Raw genomic sequence first — 17,255 nt, forward strand, 5'->3', positions numbered from 1 at the left:
GGAATAATGCAACTTCCTGTTCATGTATAAATTTCTTTTGCAGTTATTGGAAACACAGTTTTGAATTTAACCTCTCCCTGGTGAACTTCAGTTTTATGTGTGCTTTTAGACTGCCCTTACCCTGTTCATTTGTGCATGCTCTCGTATTTGTTCTTTCATGCATGCAATAGTGGGTATATATTAAAAATGCTGTTAATTAAGTGATTTTATTTTCCATCCCTGTTTGAATATGAACAAATAGATTTGCTGTCACTAACTGATTTAGGTGCATTGTGGGCAGGCATCAAGACAGAAGGTGGATTGGCACAGTCACAGTCACCTGGACAGACAGGATTTCTAAGCTACGGTGCCAGCTTTAGCACACCTCAACCTGGACAGGCTCCCTATAGCTACCAGATGCAAGGTCTGTATAAATACATATTACCATTAGATATAGTTAATGTTATGGTTTGGGGTTTTTTCCCCTTATTTCTTTACATTCTTGGGATAAAAATGAATGTTTGCTCAAGCGTTTACCTCTGATGTTATTGCAGTTGGAGCTGAAATGATGATTGCGTTTGCTGAGAGCAGCGACGGGCCAGCTCTCAGCAGTTTGGAAGATGCCTTGCATAGTGACTTCATTAATTTTTCAGAGAGTGAAGTGTTGTAGTGTTATTACAGTAAAAATGTATCTCTGAATAGCAGTAGTTTAACAAATAGTGAGTATGACAAAGCGAGTCCTGGAAAACACGTCAGGAATATGAATTTAGGAAGTGCCAAATATAATTTGACACCTGAGTGTGTTTGAGGAGGGAGAAGAAGATAAAAATACCTACTGCAGCTGTGGAGGTAGCTAAGTAATGATTGAAGTCTGTTTCTTTGAAGTCTATTTAAAAGCTGTAAGTCTTTGTATGTGTGGGCTATTATTATCAATTATATTTTGTAGCCTTACTTGCCTGTTTAGTTTACTAAATATCTTTCCACCTTGTTCTCCCAATTCCCTTTTCCCCTCCTGTATTGGGAAGTTGCTGGGTGTGCCTGGTTCTCCATTTTCACTACTTTTAGGGATATTTTAAAAAATCTTTGTTTACTACAAATGGCTAAATTTAGATGTCTACTGAGGGATTTTTGATGCCTGAATTTGACAGTTGAAATCAGCGGTGTTTCAGATTTTAGAATTGTTAAAAAAAGTGATCACTTGCAGAATTGGACCACATTTTTTAAAAGTTTAGCACCTCTCTCTATTATTATCATGTTCCATTTAAATCGTGTGCCATCATGTAAATGCTTCATGAATTGTCTTGAGGCAGAAGTGCTTTCAGAGACCAAGTGAATGAAGTTTTGCTTCTGTTCCATGACGTTAAGGGTATATTGATCTGCTACTTCGCTCAGAAACAAGAGAGATGTTTTGGGTTTTTTTTTTAAATCCCCTTTTGAACTGTGTCTTGAGTAGCTCCATAGGGCAGAAACGACCATCTGACATGTGAAGTATTGCTTACCTGTATTGTGCTCTGACAAGTAAGAGGAGGGTAGTATGAGTAGTATGTAAACTTTCATCTACATGCTGAATAGTGGTGATCTTCTACTCATCAGGGTAAATACAACCATAACTAGGGTATTGAGTTTGTTTTCTGCAGATAGCGACACTAAAAAAACCAACCATACATACACACACACACACACACACCCCAAAAAAAACCCCCTATCTCTCCGTAGGAGAGATCTCAAGATGCTTGCCAGCAGCAGCTACAAGGAACTGCTGGATTCCAGCTTATAAGGAACTGATAATTCATAGTTGCTAGGAAATAGAACTATTGAAAAATCATACCTGTGTTGCCTGTAATTTCTATTGCAGTAAGTAGTGCCTTCATGCCACAGTCATGTATTGGGATACTGTTGTGCTAACTTGTACAGCCAAATGAAAATATAGTCCCCATAGAAGTTGGAGGCTAAAATAAAGCACACAGCCTAGGAAGGCCTAATATAACAATAAAGCTGACACTGTTTAGGCATAATAAACAGTTGTCGTCCCGTGTCGGTTATCTAACAGCTCTAAAGTGTTTTTCTTTTTGTAAAATACAGAGCAGAGGGATGTCAATAAAAAGGGATTTTAGGGAGGACAATGAAGTAGTTTTGCAGATGTCTATGGGAAACTCATTTGATGGAGGGAGGAAAGGGGGAGCAGCATGGGATAATGTGAGAGAGTGCTTGTTGGAAAATTTTAAGAGTTAACAGTGAATTTTGGCATTAGGAGAGCAAAGCTAGGATTCAGTCAATGAACTGCATAGAGGTCTCTCATAAAGGGCATTGCTTTGTTGTAGCGACATGCAAAATACAGATAAGATCAGAATTGTCAAGGTCATGAAAGGGTGGAGGTTGTCAAGAGATGGAACAGTAAGATCTTGGAAAGCATTTCAGTTGTACACATTGAAAGGCAAGGATCTAAAAATACTCTGCAAAAGAAATGTGTTAAAGATGACCCAGTTGCGAAGCTCTAATGAGAGGAGGGTCAGAGGCCTTGATTTCGTGACAGAATTGTCCGCAGGGCTGAGGGAGGAGGGGGCCTGACCCTGGGTTCTGCTCCAGCCGTGCCGTGCTTGGGCTAAAAGCTGCCCGTCCGTGGAAGGCAGCAGATCGCTGAGAGTCGGGTGGAACAGCCACAGGTCGGAGTGGGAGAGTCTGGGGGTTCCCGTGGTGTGTGTGTCATTTCTGTTGTGCTTGTGAACAGCACGGCGTGTGGATGGGGGAAAGACCGGTCTCCTACAGAAAACTTACAGACCGTAAGAATAGAGATAAGCAGAACATTTCAAATTAAAACATTGGTAGAGTTGTTAGAAGCTGAATAGAAAACGGTCACATTACCAAACAGGTCGGTCTTGCAGTTAAATGTTGACAGTATATATCTATACTATACATGAGAATATTATGTCTTTTTAATGTTTTCATTAGGCTTTTGAATTTGAAACAACTTCAGATTGACTTAATTCTTCATTTTGATTGAACAGATGTTAAAAATAAACAGGAACATTTGTTTCCCTTTCCTCATTTAATTTTGGAAGGAGAACCTATTCATAGTTTCAACTATTATTTAAGGACAAAATTGATTCTCTTGACGGAAGAAGGGGTTAGTGCTGCTGCTGTTGAGTTGTTTGTGCTGAAACCTCCAGAGAGGGAAATGAGTTTATTCTCCATTTCCCCTCTAGCAGTATATGGGCAGGCTGCAGCTTCAGCCTTTTCACAGTCTGCAATAGCCATTCTTCATCTCCTGCATGCGGCTGCTGAGCTGCTGAAGGGAGATAATGGATCCCACAACCTACTTCACAGCCGGGCGTTACATGACAGTGTGCTCAGGACCCTGCTGGCATTCTTGCCTGCGGTAAAGGGGATTTCCTAGCGGCCTTGCAGTTGCTGTGCTCATGCTCCCTGCTTGGGGTTACCTCGTGCTTGAAAGCTTTGGAGTTATTCTGGTTCCTCTCCCCGGGGTGAATGTCTCCCTGCAACGTAAAGGCTTCGCCTCGCGGTGCGTGTGCAGCCAATTAAACCCAGTGCTTTTCCTGACCCTGCTAAAATTACAGCGTGATTAGTCACTGAACAATAGCGGAGGGAGAGACTGCCAGCTTTTGAAAATGATGAGGAAAATCACTGCCTGTGACTCCTTGCTAAGGTTATTCTGGTAACTGGATTTTTGTTTGCTACAAATTTGTCATCCCTAAAACAGGGGGTACGGAGGGGAGAGGGTGGGAAGAGGATCTAAACGGTTCTGCCACCCACCTTCCCCCCCCCCCCCCCCCCCCTTACTTTAATGAGTATGTTCCTTAAGCTGTTCTTCATATAAGTTGCTTCATAGATGTTGAAAGACCACTTACATGACAAATGGCTGTGGGAATGGGCCGTTGTTCCTATATTGGCAGAGTTATAAGGATTGCTCAGTGAGGATAAGTGGAGTGGAGAAGGGCTGGGGTAGGTGCCAAGGAAAGAGCTCCATTTACAACTGTCTTCTTGAGTATCCTTTGACTGTGATAAACGCCTGGTTTGTGCCCTGCATCCGAGTATCCTACCACTGGAAGGGTACTAGACCTGGGACGAGCACCAGCACTGTTTTAGTTACCAAGACTGTGGTGTTTGAGAATATACTGACCGATTGGTTTGGGAATTCATCCATAAAAAAATAAATGTTAAGGTATTCCGTTATTATTATACAGTATAAAAATATTGTGCTGGATGGCTAAGCAGTTACTAGGACAACAAGGGGGAGTTTGCCAAGGATTTTTAAACACTGTAAGTAAACGGAAGAAACCTTGAGTTTAAATGGCCCATCTGGCCGTCTTAGGCTTTCCCAGGAGAGCTGCTCTAAACTTCTGCCGCATACATTGTACCCTGATGATAGACATAGCCCATGGCAAGGAGGCTGAGCTAGGAAAGCAAATGGACTTCTGTGGCGAATACCCAGGGGAGGACCGCATCCTGCGCATCGCGGCGGCACGGGGGCGAGCCCCGCGCCTGGAGCCCGCGCCCTGGTCCCAGCAGGGTCCGGCCGTCTTCCGACGCTGGCTGGGATTCCCAGCTTTAATGTGGGTCTGCGCTCTTTGCAAAATAGACCTTTGACCTGCAATTTACAGCTTTTATCACATTTTAAAGCTACGTAGCTGGCCAACTTGGGGCAGTAAATCTCACGCGCTTCATAGAGATTCTTATTTTTGTGTTTGTTCAGCTAAGGCAGGAACAGCAGCTCTGTGCCATGCTGTGGCTGATTATTTAAAAAACAAATGGCAAAATTGGAGTATTTTAAAAACAACTTTAGGCCAGTGGTTCTGGGTGGCCCACAGAGCCATTTCTGAAAAACCTGCTTCATGTTTGTTACGGTCTAGGAGACCCCTACCCCTCCTCCATAGGAGCCGGCGCTGACCATGAGATGAAAGAGAGAGATCTGCATGTTAGTAGGTGTGTGTGTCTTTGTCTGAGAGGGAGAGATGCGGGCTGGCATGTAATTACTTTTCTCATTTGCTCTTGCAAATTATTTGCCAAACTTTCTGTGGAAAGATAATGTATGCCTCAAAAAAAGTTTGTGTTTTTTTTTTTTTTCTTCTTCTTATGAGAGAATTTTTATATCTTTTTAGAATGGCTCAAACCATGCACCTATAAAACCTGGGTTTGAATGTACCACTGCATCACTCAGAAATAACTACCGAAATAAAAAGAGACACAGTGACTTACATTCTTCCAGCCAAGCACTTTTAGAAATAAAATAGCATTTCAAAGTTTTGCAATTTAAAATATTTTTCAGCTGTATTTTGGCTCTGGGATTTGTTATAATAAAAAATAACATCTGTTTTCCAATTTTAAATTAAATTTAAAACAACATGTTTTTCTCATTAGTACTGTTTATCTGTACTATCTGCTAAACTTGGATGTCAACTCTTCTGCTGAAGTAATCTGATTTTAGTTCACAGGATTAGTAGCATCTATCAACAACCACAGAGCTTTTGCACTAATAGCAAATACAGGAGAAGTGTTTACAGTCATTTTCACACGTTAAGTTTAAACGTCATCTTTTGCTCCCAGTGCTGTTGGACATATTTCACATCTACTTTGAGACTTAGCTAGTGTGCATTTTTAGGAACTTTTGCAATCAAAGCATTTAAATGTTTTTCCTTCTGTCTTCTTATAGCTAGGATACCTATTGGGTTTTTTGTTTGTTTGTTTAAAAAAGTAAATAGGTCACAAATGCCCTTCAGGGGTTGTACTAAGCATACAGCCCTGCCTGCATTCCTCACTGGAGTTACAAGAAATGTTGCTTTTCCCGATGAGTAACCGCCGCGTAGCATTTGGTTGTTAATTGAGTTGTGTCGGGTACATCAGGGGACTGGTGCATCTGTGCGCCCGGATCCCTGTTGATTTCCATCCCTCCTTGCCTCCTTTGCTCACCTGCAAGCTTTTGCTCCCAAGGTCTCAGCCTGTCTTTGCACTAAGGCAGGTTTCGGTGAGGAGGGAGGCTGTAAACAGCCCGCGCGCTTTAATGCGAGCTCCTGGCTGGCTGGTGCTCTCCCGCTGGACGAGTTCAATAGGTTGCCTCGTTACAGACTTTCTGGTGGCTTATGTAGCTTCACCCTGTGCATCCATATGTCTCAGCTGGTGGCTGTGTCACTCCCGGGTTATGACCAGCAAGAGCAAAACAGCTGAAAGGGGGTTGCTGCCCTTTTAGTGGAACAGATTCTCAGGTTAGGTATTAAACAAGAGCCCCATCTGTCTATTTTTGGTGGCTCGTGAAGGGGGGAGGAGGGAGGTGAAGGTGGTAATTCAGTCTCTGGGCTAAATTCAATCTTGGGTCTCCGTTCTGAGAGAGGTACTTTTTTTTTTTTCCTTGTGTCATGCCTGGTAGACGCTATCAAAAAAGAAAAAGGATTGCGGCCTAGGGCTGTCTATGATCAATTACAGAATACTAATGGCTTCGCAGTTGGGCTGAGGTGTTCGGAGCAGGGAGTTACGGCTTTTGCCTTTGCAGCGAGGGGCTGGGGCTCAGGGAGGGGTGAGGACCCAGTTCTCAGAGGCAGCAGAAGAAATGGAGCCAGCGGACTTCAGTGAGGGGAGACGGCATCTCTTGGGACAAGGCTTGCAGTTATTGTTCAACAAAACCAGAAAGTAAAGAAACCCTCATTACTTCCACAATGCTGTTTTTATTCAGAGGGGTGGGATAGGGATAGCCTAATATTCAATCAGATCTGAGGTGGCTCCAAGTTCCGGTCTAAATTTCAAGTTTTTATTGAAATAATGAAACACAGGGTGTAGGAACAATGAATTATCACTTTCCATATATTAACATGTTATAGAGCTGATGACAACCAAATCGGTCAACATATGGGAAATATTACAAATATGCCATATCCTTATGATATAATTGTATGATGGAAGTTATTTTCCAATACCTTGTTTTAGTAATTCACGTAATTTTTCATTTCATTACAGGCAGCAGTTTTACAACATCATCAGGAATATATGCAGGAAATAATTCACTCACAAATTCTACTGGATTTAATAGTTCACAGCAGGTAAATTTGTAAATATAAGTTGAGGAAACTTTGGCAAACTTAGAATTCTCACCCACTGAAAAAATGTAGCCCTTTAATAGCTGTTTGAAAGAAATTATCATCCTTTCAGGTTAAACTACATGTTTATAAATGTTTTTCTTCAATTTGTCATCTTTCAGTAGTAGAAATAATTGTCTGAGGTTGATGTTCTTATTCACACATCCTCAGCAGTGTGTCTAATAAATTGTATGAGAAGACATACTAAATTATGTGCAATTTCAATTTCATTTTACTGCCTCGCAGTTTTAGGTCCTACAGCATTCAGTCCAGGAAGCATACGTGCTGAAAGTCTGACATGTGTTTGTAGTTACATTTTGGAATTTATACTAAAAAGTAGCAAAACTTTGATGAACTATTCAGTTGCTTTTTTGTCTTGCAGGAATATCCCTCTTACCCCAGTTTTGGCCAGGGCCAATATGCACAGTATTATAATAGCTCACCATATCCTTCACATTACATGACAAACAGCAACACCAGCCCAACGACACCCTCCACAAATGCAACATACCAGCTTCAAGAACCACCATCTGGCATCACCAGTCAAGCGGTTACAGATCCTGCAGCAGGTAATTACATGGATTTTATGGTTCCTATGAGACACGTTTTTGTAAGTTGAAAGGAGGTTGAATTGGATTTTTTTTTTTTGCTGTAGTCATTGATTTTTTTTTTTTTTTTTTTATTATTTCTTAATCCTGAGCCTGTGGCACGTCTTGCACAGATTCTAACAGAAAATATACTAAAGAAAAAACAGGATCAGTAAGAGTTTTAAAGCTTGTACGAAATACAAGTTGTTTGTATTTATTTGTAAAATGCTTGTGTTAAAGATTGAAGGATATGGGAAAGTCTTTACACTAAACCAGAACCTGACGCTTTTAAGCTCTGTCTTCATTAAGATAAACTCCTTTCCTAAGTAAGACTGAAATTGAGAGGCCTTCACACCGTGGCCCAACTGTCCACTTGAAAGAGAGGTTTTGTGTTTTTCACTTTCAGAGGACATAATAATGCTTGTAATAGGGAGTTGAAATTGCACAAGTGTTTCCATTTTAAGAAAAGATTTTCAGTGGCTTGTCCTTTTTCCCAGTCGTTTTACCTTTCTTGCTGGAATTTGGCAGTCCTGTACTAGTTGAGACATTTTTTGAAAATTTAGGCCAAACTGCTCCAGCTGTTTTTGGCAATGAAGGGTGAAAAATACTTTTCCCATTATTAAAAAAAAAAAAAAAAATTTAAAAATGCATTTTTTAACAGTTCAAGCATTAGTAGATGGCAGAAGTTTGCAATCTGTCAAAGTCCAAGGCTGCAGATGTGATTCACAGTAATGCAGTAAGAAGCACCTATGATTTGGCAATGTTATCAGGAGGGTTTGTTTTGGAGTTTTGTTGGGGGAAGTTGTTTTCGGTTTTAGTACTTGATAAGACTGATCTTGGGTGTGCAGTGTGATCTTTAATATAATTTGCTAGGACTCTTGCTTTTCTGCATGGGTGTGTACCTGAAGAAAGTGCATGCAGTGTTGTCTCTTTTGATACATTTGCTGAAAGTAACTAGGGAAGAAAATACAGCTGCTGTGTGTGTTTATATACACAAGATCACATGTGTGTGCAATGTATTTGAGAAAGGAATCTTTCTAAATATATGAAGGCATATGGGAGCCTGTGGCTTTTAAAATATATGGATGAGTATTGGAGTCTGCATAATTACTCTGTCTACTTTGCTTTTAATTTTTTGGTTTTGTTTTCTTGTGGATTTGCTTTTCTTCTTCAGTTGGAAGCAGTAAGTTCTTCTTACCCCAAAAAACAAATGTGATCAAGTTTTAGCTTTTATCCAGATACTAAAATTGAATCGTTGTATTGTCTGGGTCTTGATTTTTTGCAGAATAATTGCTTTTCATTTTTTTTAAAGAAGTTGGTACTTCTTAAAAACAACAGTAAACACTTATATGGAGAAAGGAGGTATATTTTTCTCAAGCTCAAACTTAGTGGCTTAAAGGCTGTCTTCCTATTTAAATAGTTTTCCGTGCTCTATAAGCCCGGACAGAACTTTTCTATCAATTCCTTTTTAAGAAGTCTTTCTTTTCTCCCTCAAATCTTCCACACTTTTCTTAAGAAAGTTTTGTCTAAAAATTTAAAAGAATTTGTTGAACTTTTTCATGGATGGGTCCTGCACCTATGCCCTCTTCTAGTTTATGCTTTCATGTATAGAAAGCTGCACATCCATGGATGCCCTGCCGCCCCTTGCTCAGACATGCCGTTCCTTGGACAAGTGCACATCTCCTCTGGCATTGCTGGCACTGACATCGCTTTCCTTGAGATATTTATGTTACTGATTTAACAATTCTGAAAACGTTCCTTCAAATAGTTTGCAAACAACTCTTAATGTAGCTCTGAGGTTATCTTGGTCTGGCTGCCTGTGCCACAGGCAGGACACATTTAGGAAAGTACCTTCTGTGAACCACTCTCTACTCGGAGGAGCTAATTGAAACCATCTTTCTGATTCCCTTCACTAACACGGTCGCAGTCAGCAGAAGGCATTGGGCTAGACCCAGATTTCTGCATTTATTTATATGCATTTGCCTTGATGTATTTAAGCTAGGATCAAGCCCATTTAGGCTCCTTCTGTATTGAATGGAGAGAGAGAAGTACATCTGTTTAGAGTTCAGTTTAACTGTAATCTTAATCCTGAGGTGCCGGAGCCTCTCCACTGGTATGAGAGTAGTTTAAGGTGGCTGACATACCAGTGTTGGATTCTTAGGTTAAAATTAGGTGAGTACTTTTTGCTGCCTCACAAACCTTCAGCCCTGCTGAAAGGGAAGCAAAGACCAGTCAGCAAATACAGTGCTGTGCTTACCATATCCCCTTGGACAGTGTAAATTTTTTTTTACTTTCTTCTTGCTGAAGGCTTATTGTAAAGCCTCATTTGAGCTCATACAGTATGCTCAGAAGACAAAGCAAAGTTGGGGTTAAAGAAAAGAGGGATCAGCACGAGGGAAGAGAATTCTGGTGGAGTGGAGACAAGTGAAAGGCATATTAGAGAGAAAGAAATGCACAGTTGGGTCAAAACCACAGAACAAAGGAGCAAACTAACTAAATTTTAATTACGATTAGTCAAATTTCTGTAGGATGTTTTGTGACATCTGGTCAAGTGTGCTGATTCTCTACCACAACCAGATTGCTGCACATGAGGGATGATGGGGAGGGGAGCAGTGCAGAGCCATCACATTAGGCTTCTGTACCCTTTTAGTAGGATGGGCTCCAGCTGCTGAATTGCAGCTGTTCTTACTGGATGTTGATATCCCTAGACATCTCCTATATTTAAAAACCCCATGTAATCTCTGCAGTTCTGAACTATGCCAGGACAAGCATAGAAGAGCCTTCAGACTTTACAGAGGCACCAGAATAATTTGACAGACATAGGTGGTTCCTATGAATTTGGGCCAGTAAGTGAAACAGAAGAGTCTGGTAAGAAACATGTGAAAAGAGAAAAAGTAGTTATGTGCTCTTGTGACATTTTTAGTAGAGTTTTGCAGACTCAGAAAGCTCATATAATTTCACTTAAAATATGTTTAATTCCTTGTCCAAATATAAAGTAATCCTTTTATGGTTTCCCACAGTTTCTAGTTAAATATGCAACTTTTTGCCATGCAATCCAGGACATGCAAGGATTCTTGCAGACAAACCTGAGATTTTCCATGCTCACAGTTTCTTCTTTCTCTTCCCTTTGTGGCTCTGAAAAATTCCTTGTACCTCAGTCATGACAAAACCTTTTGATTGCAGAGAAGTTGATAGTCCCTGTCTCCATAAATCAGACATACAAATTAATGTTATTTTCTTGTGAAGAGAAGGCTGTATTTTTGCTAGTGACATAATCAGAAAATTATTAAATGAAACAATCTCAGTATGACATTTCAAATTTTTAATGTGTGCTTTGCTTCAGATTTCACTGGAAATTTTGTTTCAGTTCAAAAGTAAGAATTTTTAGGTCTTTTCCACTTGTAGAATTCTAACTTTTGCTTTATGGAAGAAAATGTTTTTCATCAGAATAACAATAGCATATTAGGTTCCTTCTGGGTTGAGTTTTCAGTCTGTACATGAGTAGATTATCCCAGGTATGAAGAGCGAGTTGCTGATTTTTTTCTGTGAGCTGTAGTATGTAAGAGAAGTAATGATAATTAAAAATATAAAAAATAAAGTAGACTAGTGAGCAAAAATTCACTCCCCCTTCCAATAGTTAAATTCATTGAAGTAGGTTCAGAGTGAACAAAAAAAAGCATTTCTTTATGTTTCATATAGACAAGCTGTACAGCTCCTTGTGCAGGATGTGGATGCAAAATGTTTATGCCAGTTCAAGCATTGCTTAGACAAACTCAAAGATTGGATTTATGCAGACACCAGCTCCAATTGAATTCCTGATGGAAAAAATCAGTGAAGACAGTGAATGAATTAGCACTGTGTGTATGTCTGTCCTTCTTACATGCTCTCACATAGTCACTTGCTGTTGGCCAGTGTTGAAATTTATCCTGGATGGACTTTGGCGCCAATCCATTATGCCTGCCCTGATGTTCTAAAATAATTAGAGGAACATTCATAATGTGTATTTCTAAGAGTTATTGTGGAAAATGACTACTTTTTCTAAAGTTTTAATAATTTTCTCATGCAGTATTTCCACTCTGTTACCACAGCTGCTAACGAGCATTCTTGATCTGTGCAAATTTTTGTTTAGAAATTCAGTCAACAAAGCTGAATTTATCCTTCTATTTCATATGATGCTGTAGTTACAGTTTAACAGTGTTTCTCACAAGAGAGTCTTGCATTGTTCTTGAGATTTGATCTCTCTCAGTTTTCTTGGTTTCTGCAATAAGTATGTTTAAAATATTGCTGGAAGGTGGGTTTTTTTTCATATTACTCACATACTTCACAATGCAGATTAAAAACCCCACAAGGTCTGTACTAGCCAACAGAAATTGTTCTCAGCCTTGGGTCACCATTTTGATCTTAAAGAGTAAACTTCTTTTTCTTTGAACACTATATCACATTTAGTATTGCAAAAGGGAAGGCTACTTCTACAGTTTCTCTTTATCATATTTCATAACAATAAATTAGAGACAGGAAAGCGAAACAGAGCAAATAGGCTATAGAGGCAACTTTTCACTAATACCTGTATTGAAACAAATACTACTGTATTCACAGTACGTAACTGGTGTTCTAATGTCTGCTCTTTTTCATAAATATAAAGGAAGAGTAAATCTAGAGTATATATTTATATAGGAAGGAAACTCAATGAAAATTCTGTAAAAAAGGAAATGAGATTGGATGCAATAATGAATGGCAAAGTACAGGACTGGTTCTGCTTTTCTGATAATGGTTGTTCTCCTGTTTTTACATTAACAGTGTACAACTTTCATCTCTTTTGCATTGCATTCAACAATATATAGCCTGACTCACAAGATTCATTGAGGCTAAGAACTTGATGCACTTTTCAATAGACTTTTTTTTAATAGATAAATAAGATGTTTGACATTGGTTTTAGTAGGATTAGAAGGAACAATAATTTCAAAATGTTTGAAAGCATAAATAATGAGTAAAGAACAAAAGTCTACAATGGAGAGAGGTACTACCTGCCCATTACGGGATTGCTTCATCTTTCTTGCTTCAACATTGAAAGCTGGAGGAAAAAATCTGGACCACTGCAGTGCTTGTTAATCTAGTTGTTGTCACACATAGTTAATGTATACTGTTATATATAATATATACTGGTAAGATGTTATTGTCTTTATTTTGAATATATAATCCTAAATCAAAACGTCACTCAAGCCTTGAAATAAATAGGCATTTTTGCCAACATTTTTAACACGCTATTGAGAGTATCTGCCAGGTTTATAATAGCATGCTTGTAGGCCTCAATAGACAAATATTAGATGCATTTTTCAGGTGAAGATTTTGACATTTCATCAAAACAGCACTAAAGACATCCTTCTATGATCCTGTCAGCAGGCATTATTGCATTTCTTTCAATACTTATTTAGTACTTTTACTTACTTGCTACTAATATAGTAATCATATTTTTATAGAGCAGTGAAAAAAAAAAAAGTCCCCAAATACCTATGTGATTCTGTGGCATTGTTTAGTCCTGGTCCAGTTTTATGTAAGCAGTAATGGAAGAAGTTAGTAAACTTTATTTATGCAAAAGTAAGAAAATCATAGCTTGAAGCTGACATATTCAAACTACCTGTATCTTACATTTTTATTTTGGTATAGCGGAGTTGAAATAACACTGGACTGAGGAGTTAAGGCCTTTATTCAAATTTAAGTGTAAGATTTGAGTGGAAACCATTAATCTGGGCACTATCTAAATGGAAAATATTTGTACATACCTACTTGGAGAGACATTTGACTGTACTAGCTATCCTAGACCCATCTCATTCATGTGATTTACACTTTGACACGAGATATTATTACTTTGATAACATGAGTTTATTCTTTTTTGCACACCTTTTCAGTGTAGGAGGGAAAAAGTCTGATGAAATTTGCAAAGCTTGTGTCAACAGCAAGAGCTCTACCTGCACGCTTGCTAGTTGGATCTAGAGAAATGATTTTGGGATTTCTGGGATAGCTAGTTTTCCCCAGATTTGTCATTTGATACTATTGCTGTATAGTACATTGAAATCAATAGTAAGACAATACAGCAATTACTTAGGGGGGATTTCCATAACAAACAGAAAGGAATTCCAGAATACGGTGTTGCAAATGGCATTTCTGTGGCTGTACTGTCTATTCATAAGTAATCAAAGTATTCTTGTTTATCTGATGATGGAAAATGGTCTTGTGTGACAAAACCATGCCACAATGATGTATAACAGAGAAGTATATGCTTATGAAATATTATGTCAAATTGCAATAATATGATGCCTTGAAGCATAGCGGAAAGTCTGCTACAGTATAGTTCACGTATTTTAGGTAAACCAGAATGTAAACATATTTTATTCCTCACAGTTACGTGTAGTTTTTGTCTGGCTTGATGTCACCATACACTACAGGGGTTACTGCCAGTCATCAGGAGCAGGGAGTACCAATCACACCTGGAAGAGTCATACGTTTATAGAATATAGGTTTAAAGTATTTTTCTGACTGACTAGAGAAGTCAGGATAGGGTCTTACACTTGGTCAAGGTTTGGAAGAGGGAACTCTGAGTGCGTGAAGCAGAAACAAGCTGTAACGTTTAGTGTCTGCCTGGGGCAGAGTGGAGAGAAGTGCGGTAGCAGAGAGATCTAAAATTATGTGTCTGTAAACGGATGAAGGAGAGTAACTGCTGCTACATTATTAGGATAATTTTGTGAAGGCGTATACAACACCCAGAAATGGCTGTAGTGGTCCAGACCAATGGATCAACTGGCTCTGTACCTTGCCTGTCGCACTGGCCATCAGCAGACAACCAGGGAGCAGCGAGGACAGGCTAAGCTTGTATAAAATTTGCCCTAAGCGCTTTTCCGGCTTCCAGATATTTTCATCTCAGGGAATTTCCAAAGCTGCTGTTGTTTGTATGTTTAGGGTGTGCCTAGATTAGCATTTTAATTTGAAGCAGGAGTCTGTTTTGATGTGGAGCTTTGGCTCAGCAGAACAGTCTTAGAGCACTCAGCTGGAGTCCTTCCAGACAAAACTAACCTGGAAAGGTGTCGTCCAGGACAGCTCCTAATTCCTCTAGCTCCTCCTGAGGATGCTCAGGAGACTACATCAGGCTGGACCTACACTGAATGACTTCCCAGAAACAAGCAGTGAAACCTGGGGTCATTGCTACCACTTGTTCGGTCCTACAGACCAAACCTGCTAATGCAGCACAGCTGTAGCACCCCATAAATCTTCTCTTCCAGGGATGTCTTCAGGCTTCTCTTGAACCGTCATAATTTTGGAAACCTGGCAGTTTTTTGGGCAAAATGTGCCACAAATCTCCTAGCTTTTATCTGAACTCCTCCTTCTTGTGTTTAACCTGGCTGCTGCCAGCTTCCTTTGGTGACCTTGCTTTAGTATTGGGACAGGCAGTGGAGAGCTGATCCTCACCCCCTTTTCTGCTCATGATTTTGTGGAGGGCTGGGTTTTCTCCTGCACTTCCCTGTGTTTGTGATGCTTAGGAACAGGGTAAAATAAAATTTAGTGCTTTAGAAACATAATCATTTCCCTTGGCTAATATGTCTGATACTATGAAGTCAGCTGAGGTTGAACAAATTAACCTCATCCTGTCAATGAATGTAGAATAAAGGGTATAACAGTCATGTGTTTTGTAGCTATATAGCTTGACTTTGACAGGCTTTTGCTGCCCTGACAGTTAAATCTTTTCACTTAACGATCTTATAAGCAAACTAGGCTAAGCAGTCTAGCAGAAACTACAGCAGAATGATATAAAGCTGTTTAGGAAACCATGTCCAGAGAGAAGTCAGTGAGAGCTCGCTGTTAAAATAGAAGGGTGGCTACAGCAGCATTCCTCAGTGTCTGCCTTGGGCCTAGCACCAGACCGCATTTTCATTAATCATTTAGATGACGGAACAGAATGTGTTTGCCTATTAAATATGTAGATGACACCATGCTGAGAGGGGCTGCGAGTTCTTTGGAGACAGGATGAGAACTCAAAAAATGGAGATGTGATCTGAATAGGAGCAGGTGTGAGGTATACATTTAGGCAGGAATGATGAACTGCACAAATGTGGGATGGGGAATGTTGGCAGCTCCTTCCAGGCTCTACCTTTCCCTGCAGACCACTCTCAGTAGTCCAGATATTAGTGGCACACCAAGTACCCTCAGCCGCTGTTGTTTTTCTTGCTCCAGAATTTGTCAGGGCTTGGGCTTGTCAAGGCTCAGGGCTCAGCTGGATACTGGATTCTTTAATTGGGTTTCCTTATGAGGACCTGAGAGCGACCATTGGACAGTGAGCTGGTAACCCAGTCATGCACACGGAGGCTGCCCTGTTGAGCACCCTTAATCCAAAGAGTACACTCCATGGTTTCCCTTTACATACATGGAATAAGTTTCTTGCACACGATGTCACGTTCCCCCCCGCCATTGGTTCCTGCCATCTGTCACACTGTTCATAACAGACTGGTTGCTGTGGCTGTCTCCTGAGTGGGCTCAGAAGCTCCAGGTATTAGCAGTGTTCTGTGTTCAGTTCATGTGCAATATTTGGCCAGGTCTTTGAGAAGTGACCGGTGAGGTGTCGCTTTCTCCTCAGAAGATGATCTAGGGATCCTGAAACTAACATTTACTGAAAATACTTCAGAAAATGCAAATTGTTTTCTGCCAAATGGTGTCCAGGGGAGGGTAGCCGGTGGGACATGGGAAGTAAAGATTTACTTGACTTTGCTTTGGATTACTGTGTCCAGTTTGGAGAGGCTATAGAGAGTGATAGTTAGAATCTAGAAAATACGATTGTCGGGGAAGAGTTAATCTAACAACAAAAGGGTTCTGAGAACAGTCTTCAAATGCATGCAAATACAATGAAGGGAATATTTTTTTCCCCTCAATTCCATACTGAAGTGATATTGCTGTAATGAAGTTGTATGTTCTGTTTCTAATGACACAGCTGTTAAAGGAGTAAAGTAGATCTCCTGGAGATATCCATAAGAGCAAGACAGACATATCTCTCTTGGGAATGATGCAGGTACAGTGGTCCCAAGAACGGTGGGATAAGTTGTACCCAGCCAATGTAGAGTTGGGAGTCTTATTGCCAAGTGAGGGTCTGTCTCATCCAGAGAGATGGGAGAGGGAAATGAGCCTTCACCCAAACTTGCAGCCCTGTGCTTGAAATTTTGAATGCAGTATACTTAAGTGAAGATGTTTGCAAAAATGGAAAGCTGGATGGCTCTTATAAACAGACTTTCTTCCCTGCCCTCAACACACTCTGCTCTGCCTGCTCACTCTTTTAGGTTTACCTGGTTGCATTTGTCATGAATTTTTGTTTATACTTTTTCCATGCTATCTGTTCCCTATTTTATTTAGCATTACTGTTACTACCTCAAATTTAATACTTAAAATTTTTAGGAGTATCATGTCTGTGAGAAGAATTTAAAACCTGGGATCTAAAGCCAAACTCCTTAAAATATTGTCAGAGACCAAGAGCAAGCCTAATTTAAATTAGTCATTAGAAAATGCAATTTTTCATTACATCTGACTTTTGGAGCACATATTTAGAACATCGTTGGCCAATATACCTGTT

At 39.9% G+C, this 17,255-nt stretch overlaps 1 protein-coding gene across 6 annotated transcripts in view; it reads left to right on the plus strand.

Moving 5' to 3' along the window:
* EYA1 (EYA transcriptional coactivator and phosphatase 1) overlaps positions 1-17,255 on the plus strand; it is a 166,556-nt gene that overhangs the window by 101,882 nt on the left and 47,419 nt on the right. For 4 of the 6 annotated variants that reach the window (XM_042786225.1, XM_042786226.1, XM_042786229.1 and 1 more), the window contains 3 exons: positions 266-403; positions 6,943-7,025; positions 7,444-7,630. In XM_042786225.1, the coding sequence (XP_042642159.1) occupies positions 266-403; positions 6,943-7,025; positions 7,444-7,630 (408 nt within the window). The remainder of the gene's footprint in view (positions 1-265; positions 404-6,942; positions 7,026-7,443; positions 7,631-17,255) is intronic. The other 2 variants (XM_042786227.1, XM_042786228.1) reach the window with 1 other exon arrangement.

Source organism: Tyto alba, unplaced genomic scaffold, assembly GCF_018691265.1.
Source record: "Tyto alba isolate M040663 unplaced genomic scaffold, T.alba_DEE_v4.0 Super-Scaffold_9, whole genome shotgun sequence".
Classification (NCBI taxonomy): Eukaryota; Metazoa; Chordata; class Aves; order Strigiformes; family Tytonidae; genus Tyto; species Tyto alba.